General features: G+C 37.8%; 1 protein-coding gene across 1 annotated transcript in view; it reads right to left on the minus strand.

Moving 5' to 3' along the window:
• Positions 1-10,099, minus strand: part of LOC132397545 (low-affinity Na(+)/H(+) antiporter NhaS1-like) — a 122,289-nt gene extending 112,190 nt beyond the window's left edge. The window contains exons 1-3 of the mRNA XM_059976371.1: positions 10,027-10,099; positions 5,633-5,733; positions 3,852-3,980 (exon numbers count right to left, since the gene is read on the minus strand). Of these exons, the coding sequence (XP_059832354.1) occupies positions 3,852-3,980; positions 5,633-5,733; positions 10,027-10,099 (303 nt within the window). The remainder of the gene's footprint in view (positions 1-3,851; positions 3,981-5,632; positions 5,734-10,026) is intronic.
• Between the last annotated feature and the right edge of the window lie 3,794 nt (positions 10,100-13,893).

Consider the following 13,893-nt stretch of genomic DNA (forward strand, 5'->3'; position numbering starts at 1 on the left):
AAAACATATAGCAGAGCTGAATATGATATGCAAAGTTATCAACTTCTGCACTGGGGACAAATAAACTTTATTATTTCCTTATATAATGAGAATTTAAGAGCTTTTGCAAAGAAATAAAAGTTATTCAAAATGAATAAACAAATGGGATGTTGGGAGCACTAAGTTTATTGGCCATGCAAGGGGTTCGGATCCTACTCAATGGAATTATCCTAGGACTTAAAAGGCGTCAATTAAAGTTGTACTTCATTAAATTAGGTCATGTGGGAATCTAAGCAACATGCAGTCTTGAGTCAATATCCCATCCGTAAAAGTATTTGCAGAGGTATACAAAATAAAAATTGGCTCTTCATTCCAAATGATTTAGAAATTAGATATTTTATAACAAAAGTTATCAAGACTATGTGACGGGAAATAACAGTTTTGCAGAGCTCTCCAAAAAAATTCAATCTAAAATATATTTCAAATAACAACCATTACTTTTCACAAGCATTAACTGATCCCTAATACAGCAGACCAGAATCACATTCACCACAAAATCCAGTCTGCCATTTGCCTGCTGACCAAAATATCAATACGCACTATCCCGACATGAAGCAGGTATTTAGCACTGACAAAAAGATGACTGGCAGAAGGATCTGCAAACAAAATTTATTGATTATGCATTGTGATATCAATATTAAGTAATAATTGTTAAGCAGGTTATGATGTAGACAACCAAACGCTGGCAAGTGCTAAGCTATGAAGCATAATCTGAGAGCCTGATCATTCAGACTGTGAAAGTAAATTGGACATTTCAATTATACATTTGGCAAAAAGGACCTTTAGTGCTTTAACAATCTAACAGTCAAAAGTCTAAAAAAAAGCTTACTAAATATTTTAATGATAATTGTAAGGCAAGGTCTAAGGAATGTCTCAGATGAATAGAACCATGACTGTACTTATGAATGGTAGCCAGAAGAGGACTTGCACAGAATGAGTGAACTACAAGTAGTGTCAAGAAATCAACCATATATCTAATGTGATGACATGTAAAGGAACTGCTCAGGAATGAATCTCTGTGAACAAGTAGTGACAAAACCAACTGAGAGCACAGAAGGTAGCATAAGTCTATCATGTAACCATGAACCCAGCTTAACCCTGTGCTCTCTCACCCTTGTTCACTCGATTAGAAAGTGATGCAAGATTCCTTGCTTTATAATAATTCACCATTGAACAGGCCTTCTGCCCAACCAGTCAATGCTGACCACAGCATCCTTCCTGCTAGTTCTAGTTACCCATTAGCCTCCAAGCCCTTCCCCTCCATTTAACTATCCAAATACCCCTTACATGTTGCAATTGTACTCACCCCACCTCTCTAACAGCTCATTTCAGGTACTCACTACCTTATGTGTAAAGAAGTTAGCTCTCACATTTCCTAAATCTCTCCGCTTCTCATCTTGTATCTGTGCCATCTAGTTTTAGACTATGACTATCACCTTATCCATAACCTTAATGATCTTATAAACTTTTGTAGGATCACCCCTCATTCTCCTACACTCTAGGGAATAAAGATCTAGTGTGGCCAATCTCTCCCTAAACTACTGGCTCTCTGGTCCAGGCAGTATATTTATAAATCTTTTCTGCACCCTCTCCAGCTTAGCTTTTTTTCCTATGGCAGGATGATCAAAGCTGTACACAATACTCCAAATGCAGCCTCATCAACAACTTACACTCAGTGGCCACTTTATTGCGTACACCAGTACACCTACTCATTAATCCCAGTTACACCTCCTCTAGTCAGTCAATCACGTGGCAGCAACACACACAACAGTCCTTAGGGTTTACAGAGAATGGTGCAAAAAACAAAACTACATCCAATGTATGGTAGATCTGTGGGCGAAAACACCTTGTTAGTGAAAGAGGTCAGAAGAGAATGGCCAGGCTGGTCAAGCTAACGGGAAGGTGGCATTAACTTAAATAACCATGTGTTGCAACAGTGGTATGCAGAAGAGCATCTCAGAACACACAATACATCAAACCTTTAAGTGAATGGGCTACAGCAGCAGAAAACCATGGGTATGCACTCAGGGCCACTTTATTCGGTACAGGAGACAACTTTGTGCCCCTATTCCTAACCTGATACCTTGACTGATGAAAGCCAAATACTTTCTTTACCACTCTGTCTACTTGCAATAATCTGAACTTGTACTCCCGGGTTCCTCTATTCTACAACACTTACAACACTTGATATTTACTACTTTGGGTTGATTGCCCACATGCACTAGCTTACACTTATCCAAGTTGAAATCCATTTGCCATTACTCAGCCCGTGTCCCTAACTGAACAAGATCTCTTTGCAATTCTTTGTAGCCTGCTTCACTATCGATAGGATCCCCCAATTTAGTATCAGCAGCAAACTTGTTAATCATGCCTTGTATTTCACATCTAAATCATTTACATTAAAAAATCTGCACTATCAAGACTACCACAGTCTACAACAATTGGGAGGTTCTGCTAATATCTGCTGTAGTCAGAATGAAGAACACTGCAAAACGTTTAATTGCCATGGTGACCTTGACAACTCCAGAAAGTACAATTGACATCTTAATTTAAGATCCTAGTTGTGGTTATAGCAAGTGATATAGCTCTATGACAGCCTCCTTGATATGCAATTCAAGGAAACTTGTCATACTCTTAAAAGGAAGAGTAGCTAAGATTTATTGAACATTCTTTAAATATTTTGTGCCAGCATCCCTGCAGGTCAGGCATAGCAATCCAGGCAGTTTTAGTAAAGACTGTGTTACATGGTGCCCTGCATATTAGCATGGTAGCATAGAGGTTAATGTAACACTCTTATAGCACCAGCAACCCAGGTTCAGCTTTGCTGCTGTCTCTAAGGAGTTTGTACTTTCTCCCCATGATTGTATGGGTTTCCTCCAGGTGCTCTGGTTTCATTCCACATTCCAAGGGTATGCAGGTTAGTAGGTTAATTGATCACATGGAGGTAACTGGGCAGCACAGGCTCATTGGGCCAGAAAGACCAGTTACCATGCTGCACCTCTGAACAAAAATAAAACATTTATCTATAGGCCACCAATTTACATTGTAAATCAGTGAAAGCACAATTAAACTCCAGGCACAAATTCCATGATCATTCCCTGAAAACTTAAAACACAAGAATGTTTTTTTGTTATTTATATTCCTTTGGAGCCAAGATGGTGGGCTCTGTATAGTATGGCTGTTTCGCTTCACTGGGGCCATCCTTGGTTCAGTGACTGTATCCTTAACACTGAATTAGAACATATGGGGTTTCCAAGGCCAAATCCTGAGGCCAATATGATATGATAATATAAATCCCAGAGAGATCATTGAAGTACTTTGAGAGCTTGGTCATGGTTATAATTAACTCCTGCCATGGTCATTATTTCCTATATTAGTTTTTATTTAAGTTCAAGTTTAATTGCTTAATTTGAATCCCACAACTGCCACCAATGTTATCGAATTCTAATCCTTTTTTTTTAAAAACACAGTTTGAGTTCTCCTTCACACCAGCGTCACTTGGATCCTTCCAATTTATTCCCAGCACTGTGAAGTGGATATTAGAGTAGAGCTGATGATCACATGTTAAGTATCCCAAAGTGAGGTCATCCAGTTGTTTAAAGCCAATAGTATTCTAATATCCCGAACAAATTAATAGAAAGTTAAAAAAAAATCTATTCAAATATAGATCAATACTCAATTTCAAATCTGCAATATCTATAAATACATAAATACTTGTAATTTCTATGCAGTTTTAATTTCAACAAATTAAAGAGGAACTACAACATTTATACCTAAGGTGTGAGAAAATAAAAGGAAGTTTAAAAACAGACCTGGGAAAGTGACTTCAAAAATACGTGAGATTCAATTTCAAATGCACTGCTGAATATCAAAACTGGCATAAAGGTATGAATAAGCAGCAATGGATCAATTTTTGCAATGGTTTCACTGTACATTTGGACCTATAAAAATACAGATTGAAGAATTATATTTCTATAACAATATATATTAAATGGAATTGCATGACATACACAACCTCATATACTCATTCTATGCTAAAATTATAATATTTTAGGTCATGTTTTGAAGTCCGTCTACTTACCTAATTTATCCTTTAAAATCACCAATTTTTTTTTCTATACAACAATTCCCTGATAATCGTTACCCCCTTCTTAAATTGGAAATTCATTCAGACCTTATGGAAATCTATCACGATTTTCTGATTTACTACACTATTAATAATCAACTGAATAATTTTATAGTATATGATGAAACAAAGTAGTTTAAATTTACTATTTTCCTTTATCTCTATTAACGTAATTACATCACTCAATTCTCAAATCTTATCCCTCGCCTTTCTACCTAAACACAAATCATTCACATTATTTACAGTATTTGAACAACTTTTTGAACTGCATTATGACTATACAGCACACCTTCAAAACACAGTTCTATCTTAACCAATACCCAAATCCTCTAATAATTTTTATCCATTGCTGGTAATATCTACTACCTCTCCTCATCTGTAAGTGTTAAGTTCAAAAAGTATTATGCTTGCATATCAAGTTTTTCTCTGGTTTCACAATACCCTTCCCTCTGCAAACCCACAACAACTTCTTCCTCTAATATATGTTGCACATCAGCTCCTAGTTCTCCCATCCTAACACAACCGTCTGGTACTGATAACATGAATACCATGCTTTCAATGCATCATTAAAATAATTGAACTCGCCAATCACATCTGGAGACTGCTATTAAGCGACAATGATCAATTTTAATAAGAAAAATGTTCTTCTCAAATTGCATTTCGCTATATTAGTATCAGTTTGCATTTTGTGGGAAGCCTCCATTCAATTCAATTGCTGTTGTAATGTTCCTGTTGTTCCAATTGTCAGATACAAGGCTACTATGGTTTATAGCTTCTGTTTAAGATGTATGCCATACTCTGCTGCACCGAGATAGTTTAAGCAGATGTATTGTCAAAAAGATTTTGTTCTCAAACAAAAAAACTGCCGGAGGGAAATAGGCTGTCAACGTTTTGGATTGAGACCCTTCAACAGGACTTATCCATTTTTTTGCTTCAGGTTCTATCTACAGTCTCTTGTATCTCAATCTGTTCTCACATACAACTTGCTGCATCATAATCCCAATGCTTACAGGAGTACTCAACTAACAAATGCATAAATTGTAATCCAAAAATTCCCCAGACTACTACATTACTCCACCGTTTAAAAAGCAGCTTGGTGTTTAAATTAATGCTACTTAAAAAAAACAGCAATTGTCAAAACATCTAATGTTAACTGTATTGTAATTCTTATTCATGTTTGATAACATGAAGATGTTATCAGTGTCCTTGTCAAGAACCTTTACACATTTTGTTCAGACAAAAGGCCATGTTGAAGTATACTACCATATCGCTGATTCTGTAAGGGGATTGGTTTCTGATTCTCAGATTTTATTCAGTGAAGGGATATACAAGATGCCAAAGTTCCAGAATCTTAGATTAGCAAAATGTCAAAATACAACTGAGTGATACTCAAACAACCACATTACCTTTAATAATTTTTAAGATTAAAAAATAGATATTACATTACAAAAAGAATAAGATTCATACCAATGTATACTTAGTACTTAATGTTCCAAAACCAATACCGATTATGCAGACAATTACAGTGTACGGAATTTTTACTCCCTTTAGCAGAGTTCTGATCACAGCTGAAAAACAGACCATATCAAATATTTATAAGCTACATGGAAATACTTTACATTGATACAAAATCAACACAACTTCAAAGGATTTCAAGTTTAAGTTCAGTTTATTGTCTTCCAACCGTACACATGGACATGGCCAAAAGAAACAACATTCCTCCAGGCCAAGTTGCACAACACAGCATACAAAACACACACACACACACACACTCCACAAATAAATTAATAATAAGATGCATATACTATACAAGTTAAAAAGTAAACAGTACAACTATAAAACATTTTATATATTATAAATATTGCAGTCATTTCATTTTGCCTAAGAATATTTTGATTAGCTCCATTCAAGAGACAATGCTAAAATATTAAGTATACCAATGTATTAATCCATAATAAAAATAAAATAAATATATCATTGTTTCTCACAAAAACATGAGACAAAAAGCAAACATACTGCATATGATTACCAAAATTTTAGAAAATGAAAAAATGTAAAGGCCACAAAAACAACTTAATGCATAATATTCAATATAATGTTTGAAATTATAAAATTTATATTAAATGTTGGATTCAGGCACTCATGCAACAACTCCTACGTAACAAAAGCTTTCACAATTGCAGTCTGAAATTGGGAAATGGAAATACAGAAAACGAGATACAGAGCTTAGTAACATGGTGTCACAACAACAATCTTTCCCTCAGTGCCAACAAAATAAAAGGGCTGGTCATTGACTTCAGGAAGAGGGGCTGTGTACATGCTGCTCTCTACATCAAAAGTGTGTGAGGGGAGGTGTGATGAGAGCTTCATTTTCCTAGGAGTAAACATCACTAATAATCTGTTCTGGTCAACCACATAGATATTATGATCAGGAAAGCTCATCAATGCCTCTACCACTTCAGAACACTAAACAAATTTGGCATTTTCCCATCAACCCTCACCAATTGTTATCTATGCACATAGAAAACATTCTCTCTGGGTGCATAACAGCTCGGCATGGCAACTGCTCGGCACATGATTGCAAGAAACTGCATGGAGTTAATTGGGAGGCAGCTCAACACATCATGGAAACCAACCTCTCCTCTACTGACTATATATACTTCTTGCTGCCTCAATAAAGCAGCCAGAAGAATAAAAAATCCCATCCCCACCCCCAGACATTCGTTCTTTCCCCTCTTCTATTGAGGAGAAGATATAAAGGCTTAAAGACACCCATCACCAGGCTCAAGGACAGCTTCTACCTCACTGATATAAGAATATTAATGGTTCCTTAGTACAATAAGATGGAGACTTGGCCTTATCTTCTACCCTGTTATGAATTTGCACTGAACCTTCTCTGTAGATGTTACACTTTATTCTGCATTGATATTTTATCTTGTTCTATCTCACTCTGTAAGGTAGTAAGTTTCTACTGGTGCTGTAATCATTTGATCTATATGAACAATCTGCAAGACCAGCTTTTCACTACATCTCAGTACATGTGACAACAATAAACCAATTCCAATGTAGAAAGAAAATTCTGCACCAAGAGGCCAAAGCAGACCAGTGGTGTTGGGAGAGGGCAATAGCCAAGGATTAGTGGAGGAAAATCCAGAATTAAGTGACTGAAATGAAATCCTAATACTAGAATTATTTCAGCACACTGAATTGCCTTTTGTGCCTTTAAATTTGTTCAATGTGCCTCATCCGAAATCCTTGACATGGATTTTTTTTTAGCCAGAGCTATTATAGTGGGCTAATTTTGTGCTGAACAGTTTAGGTGCATCTAATCCTAAGCAAGTACTTTTCCACCATTTATTTGAGAAGAACCGCTGAAAAGGCCAACTTCTGAAAAAGCAAAATAACAAATTTTAAAAGAATAAAGAGGTATCCTTAAGAGAAATTACATTGTTTGATTATACACTAATGCTTTAGAAAAACTTCAGAAAAGATATTAAGCTCATTGAGATTTTCCAAGTTTCAAGAAAGAAATAATTAATTTTATAAAGGAAGATAAATATTGAAGCCACCTGCATTCCACTTATTGTACCATCAAAAATGCAGACAGCTATAGCATCCAGAAATAGAAAGGCAATGGCCTACTTATTTATTAACTACTTCCTTGCCCTCTAATTCTGAAAACATGCACTTAACAGTATGGTAGCAAATATAATTAAGACTATCAATATCCTTTGCCACATTCCAGTTGTCTACCTCATTTCTCAATGCCCTTCATTTCTTCCAAGACCATCACCAAAAGTCCCATCCCTTTGTCTGTACTTCTTTAATCCTCCCATTTCATCTTGTCAAAAAATGTCAGGGACATCCATCGCATCTTCACCCTGCTCCTTTCCCACTAGATTCCACTCCCCCCCCCCCAAAAAAGAAATAATTATCCTTTTTGGCCCTCATACAAATATTGTAAATTATAAACGTATAATATTGGAATAAACCATTCAGCATAACCAGTACCATCATCATCTTTATACAAGTTTCTTCCAACTTGGAACCCTATCAACATCTCATTCCTCTTCCTTTGTACTGTTCTAGTTTTCCTATGATGACAATTCCAAATTCTTCTTTTCTCCAAGATGCTTGCCTCAAGTCAATTTTTCTAATTATTATTTCTGACATAGGTTGTGTATTATCCCACAAATGGAAGTTTGGTGACTTTTTTTTAAAGCAGTCTGCTTAAAACTTTAAGCTTCTGCCAATTACCCTATAAACTTCAAATTCTTACACAGACACAGCACTCCATGAAATTATTTTCAATCAGCTGCCATCATCTTTACAGATAGAGTACTTTAGATTCCAGCAAATATTAATTAAAGTATCTCTTCATAGTACAGGGACTATCTGGATTACAGAAGGCCTAACTAAATTCTTCCATAATTTTTCTTCTAAACACTTCTTCAAGACAGGAAAGTAATTTACAAAACTACAATTTTTTATTTTTTTTTAGGAGTTGTGCAATAGAGGTATGAGCTAATTAATTAAAAAGACAACCATTCTTTAGGCAACATGAGTGAATCTGCAGTTGCTGGAAATAAATAAAAATACAAAATGCTGGCAGAACTCAGCAGGCCAGACAGCATCTATGGGAGGAGGTAGTGACGACGTTTCGGGCCGAAACCCTTCATCAGGAGTGAAGACTTCTTATCCCCCCTTGACCATCCCATGTTACTACCGAAACGTCGTCACTACCTCCTCCCATAGATGCTGTCTGGCCTGCTGAGTTCTGCCAGCATTTTGTGTTTTTACAAACATTCTTTAAATGTTTACATGTAACCTCCTCTTTTAAGAAAACAAGGTTGCCAGTTCATAGTGGGATGACACTTGATAAACTTGCTTTGGAAAATGATGGCCAATCTTGACACTTGTAGAATGCTTTATCAAACAGTATAAAATCCACTGTTTGAGGTCATTGAAACCAGCCACTGGATGTAGGACATTCTCATTCTGTTCCATTATAACTAAACATGGAAGACAAATGTTCATGTCCGACTTTTGAGGAAAAAGAACAATTTTACAGACAGTTCTCAAGAACAAAGCCCAAGAACTACTTGTACTCATCTGGTTCCAATTCCAATGAGCTGAGAATTTATGGCCTTTGTTATTAGCCCACTTGCCAAAAGAAAGAGTTTTTCCCTCAGTCAAAACCAACCATCTTTAAAACTTCCATTAGATAACTTAATCTTCTAGAGTTCCAAGCTGTGTAATTTTAACTCTTACAACTACTTCTCACAGCTGAAGTCTTTTGTTCCCATTTAATATTCATGACAAGCTCCTTTACCTTTTCAAAAATTTGCTAAAAGTTGGTGTCAATTATGAACAATATTCTAAATGAGGCTTAATCAGTGATACAAAAAAATTCTGCAACAATCTCCACTGACAAATTCCATTCCTTTGAATTATAAAGCAAGCAAAAAGCAATTTTAAACATTTCACAAATTTTCCATGACACCTTTGAAGTTTCAGCTCTAAATAGCAAACTAACCAAAAACATAATTTGCAATAACTTTGATTATAGCCATTTTACACTACCCTGCTTCAATCTTCTTGCTCTCAAACAGCCTTTAACAGTCAGGCACTTCTTCAACTGTCATGATGACTAGTACTTATCTGGTCCATTTGGAACTATTGAAATATCTCCAACATGGGCTTTCTACTTCTGCTATTTTATACTAGAGTTTTTTCATTATCCTTTGTCTTTATCAATACGCTATCTTTCAGCAGCATAATTTGACACTGTATCAGGTATCAAGCGTAAATTAGCATCCAGTTCTACGCCTCTAATGCCTTATCACTGCCAATTTACTTACAGGTAACCTCAATGTCCAACTCTATGTCGCATAGGTTGTACATATTCAATTGTTCCACTCCTGACCACTGCATCCCGTCTGAGCCTAACTGGACTTCCAATGGAAATGGGGGAGGGGGATTGATAAGTTCGTGGCCTAAGGTAGAAGGAGATGAGTTATACAGCTCACGTTACATGTACATGCAGATCAACTCTTTGAGTGATTATGCAGAAAGTTTGAAGTTAATAACTCATCTCCTTCTACCTTGGGCCACGAACTTATCAATCACCCGGGTATATTGCAGTACACCTCTGAATGAAACCGTAGCAAGGACATGCCTTGTTTACCAAAGCAGCTCGAACTGTACACACGAGTTTATCTCTTATCCACTTTGTCCACCCTATTTACAGTCCTTACATTTTCAAAGCGAGTTTACCTCCCAATAGAAAAGTTCCAAAGATGAAGAGAATGACGTGCGGCACATCTTGAGCGATGATTCTGAAGTGCCCCACTTGCGTCATTCTTTTATTTCCTTTCAGATGCCTCAACGACCAGGTCGGCTATATTCACTTGATCAATATCTACAGTCACAGTACGCCACGACGAGCGTTAAACTGAGCAACGTGTTCACTCACGACTCCCGCTCTTGAAACGGTGGCCTAACCGGCAGTTGATCAACAGCCACGCAGTTCGTTTAAATCCCAGCAGAGAACGCGCTCGCTTGGTCCGCGAATGGGACTCGGGGGCACGTGATTCCCAAAGCCCTTGGTACTGTAGTTGTATCTTCGTGCAGCTTTGCCGGGTCAGTTTCTTCCTTGAAAAGCCCGCTATGTTATTTTATCTGTTCGTTCTTCCTTCTGCACGCTTTTCAACCCTGAAGGGGAAAGCAGCTCCTTCAAAAATATTGCATCATGAATAAGGTCATACCACTACTATGTTGAAACGAATCCATCGTTCTGCTTTACACCACCAATTTTCCAGGAACCTGTCTTGTTTCTGTGTGGGTACTCTCTTTTGGAGTTTTGTTATTCTGTACCTCATTGAAATACTACCAATTTCATTTCTTTACTTTTAACATTGCAACTATAACCCAAGTTGCTTGCGAGAAAAATTGACAAAGAAATTGCATAGAGAAGACGAGGACAAGATGACTGAAATCTTGGTCAAGGTAATTTTTAGGGAATGTGTTTAAAGAAGGAAGAGGGTAGAAGCCGTGAGTAGATTTATGCAGGAGATTCCAGTTAATACACTCTTGACACTAAAATCAAGGCCCAATGATGAAGTAGCAACTAAACTCAAGAGGCTGAAGTTTAAGAAGTGCAGACTTTAGAGAAGGTAATAGAGCTGGAGGAAATTACAGGGATAGGAATGTGAGAAAGCATTGTAGGATTTGAAGTCAGATGTTATATTTAAATTGTCATGTTAATTAACCAGGAGCTCTATAACTGCCCAGAAATGTGCATTCCTAAAATTCTGGCATTTTGGCCATTCCTAAGCTTAATTGCTACACCATCAGTGGGACTTTTTTTTTGGAGAATTTGACACAAGCAGCATTTATGCAAGATCTCAAACGATGTAGAACTGCTTAAGGAAGACAACCTGTGAATGCATTGATGTGGTCAAATCTAAAGGAAACAAAAGTAGGAGTATTTTGGAAACAAATAAATGGTAGCAGAGACTGTGGATACAAGAGCAAAGGTTCTTTCAAAATTCACTAAATCTGGAAAAGTCCCATCATAAGTAAGAGCAGATGGAGTAAAGAAGTGCTGTAGACCAGTTAAATAGCTAACAAAATACGGGATATTTTTCCAGCATATGGACATCACTGGCAATGCCAGCATTTTTTACCCATCCCTTGTATTCTCATAATTCTATTGGACAAAAGTTCAAAGGTTTAGAGGCCAAAATATGTTGCATGGATGGCTCAAAGATAAACCTGCAAATGGTGGTGTTTCAAGTTGTCTCTGTTATAGGTTATAGGGATAATTTTTGGAAAGTAATGTCAAAGTACCTGAAGGAAGTAACAGCTCTGCATTTTGTAGGTTGTATGCTGCAGCCATGGTGTGCTGATGGTGGGAGAGGAATGTCTGGGATATAATTCAAGTGGCTTCTTTGTCTTAAATAGGCTTAAATCTTTTGTTGTTATTGGAATGTACCCATCATGATCCTGACTTGTGCTTGCTAGATTGGAGAAAGCCCTGGGTATCAGAAGCTGAGGATGATCGTGCTCTGCTCTTGTAGGAAAGGATTTATTGGCTGGTTTATTTGAGCTGGCCAATGCAAACTTCCAGGAGTTTGATAGAAGACCTAGCAATGTTTTTTTTGTGTGTGCCATACTCTGCCAGAGCCTCGACGACCACTTATTTCTTCAAGTGGTTGTCTTGGAGGAAAGATTCTGTGAGTGGTTCCCCACATCCTTCTCACAGCGCAGTGTTTTTTTTTACGAGGCCGAGTTGCGAGCTCGACACTCAACCCAGCACAGATGGAAAGTGTGTCCGGGAGCAGCCCGACTGGGGAACCTTCGCTCCTGAGTCCAGCACTGATGTCACTGTGCTACCAGCCGGCCCTAACAATGGTACTTTTCGTGATCATTATTAAAACCTGAATGTGGGGGTAGGAGGGTGGGTTGGCAAGTTTGCAAATGACGCAAATGTTGGTGGTGTTGTGGATTGTGTTGAGGATTGTCGAAGATTGCAGAGAGACATTGATAGGATGCAGAAGTGGGCTGAGAAGTGGCAGATGGAGTTCAACCTGGAGAAGTGTGAGGTGGTACACTTTAGAAGGACAAACTCCAAGGCAGAGTACAAAGTAAATGACAGAATACTTGGAACTGTCGAGGAGCAGAGGGATCTGGGGGTACATGTCCACAGATCCCTGAAAGTTGCCTCACAGGTAGATAGGGTAGTTAAGAAGGCTTATGGAGTGTTAGCTTTCATAAGTCGAGGGATAGAGTTTAAGGATCGCAGGGTAATGATGTAGCTCTATAAAACTCTGGTTAGGCCACACTTGGAATACTGTGTCCAGTTCTGGTCACCTCACTATAGGAAGGATATGGAAGCATTGGAAAGGGTACAGAGGAGATTTACCAGGATGCTGCTTGGTTTAGAGAGTATGGATTACGATCAGAGATTAAGGGAGCTAGGCCTTTACTCTCTGGAGTGAAGGAGGATGAGAGGAGACATGACAGAGGTGTACAAAATATTAAGAGGGATAGACAGAGGGGACAGCCAGCGCCTCTTCCCCAGGGCACCACTGCTCAGTACAAGAGGACATGACTTTAAGGTAAGGGGAGGGAAGTTCAAGGGGGATATTAGAGGAAGATTTTATATTCAGAGAGTGGTTGGTGCGTGGAATGCACTGCCTGAGTCAGCGGTGGAGGTAGATACACTAGTGAAATTTAACAGACAGGTGTATGGAGGAATTTAAGGTGGAGGGTTATACGAGAGGCAGGGTTTAAGGGTCGGCACAACATTGTGGGCCGAATGGCCTGTACTGTGCTGTATTATTCTATGTTCTATGTTCTCTGGTATTAGCATTAAATACCATGGGCGCTTGGTTATTGTTTCTTGTCGGACAATACCTGGCATTTGTGGCATTAATGTTACTTGCCAGTTATCAGTCAACACAATTTTATTTCTGCAAACAGGCATGGATTGCTTCTTATTGCAAAGAGTTGAAGATTGAAATTTATGCATTTACCAGCAATTATCTCTACTTCAATCAGAATGAAGGAATATGATTCGTGAAGATGAATGAACCTAGGATGTTAAATGGCCATTAACAATCATGTCACAGAAATATCAGAAAATGTCCAATAATAAACTCTGAACAACTACCTGTTGTACTCAATGCTATTTCCATTGCCAGCTCTCCCATCAACATCCTTTG

The sequence above is a fragment of the Hypanus sabinus genome, chromosome 7, assembly GCF_030144855.1.
Source record: "Hypanus sabinus isolate sHypSab1 chromosome 7, sHypSab1.hap1, whole genome shotgun sequence".
NCBI lineage: Eukaryota > Metazoa > Chordata > Chondrichthyes > Myliobatiformes > Dasyatidae > Hypanus > Hypanus sabinus.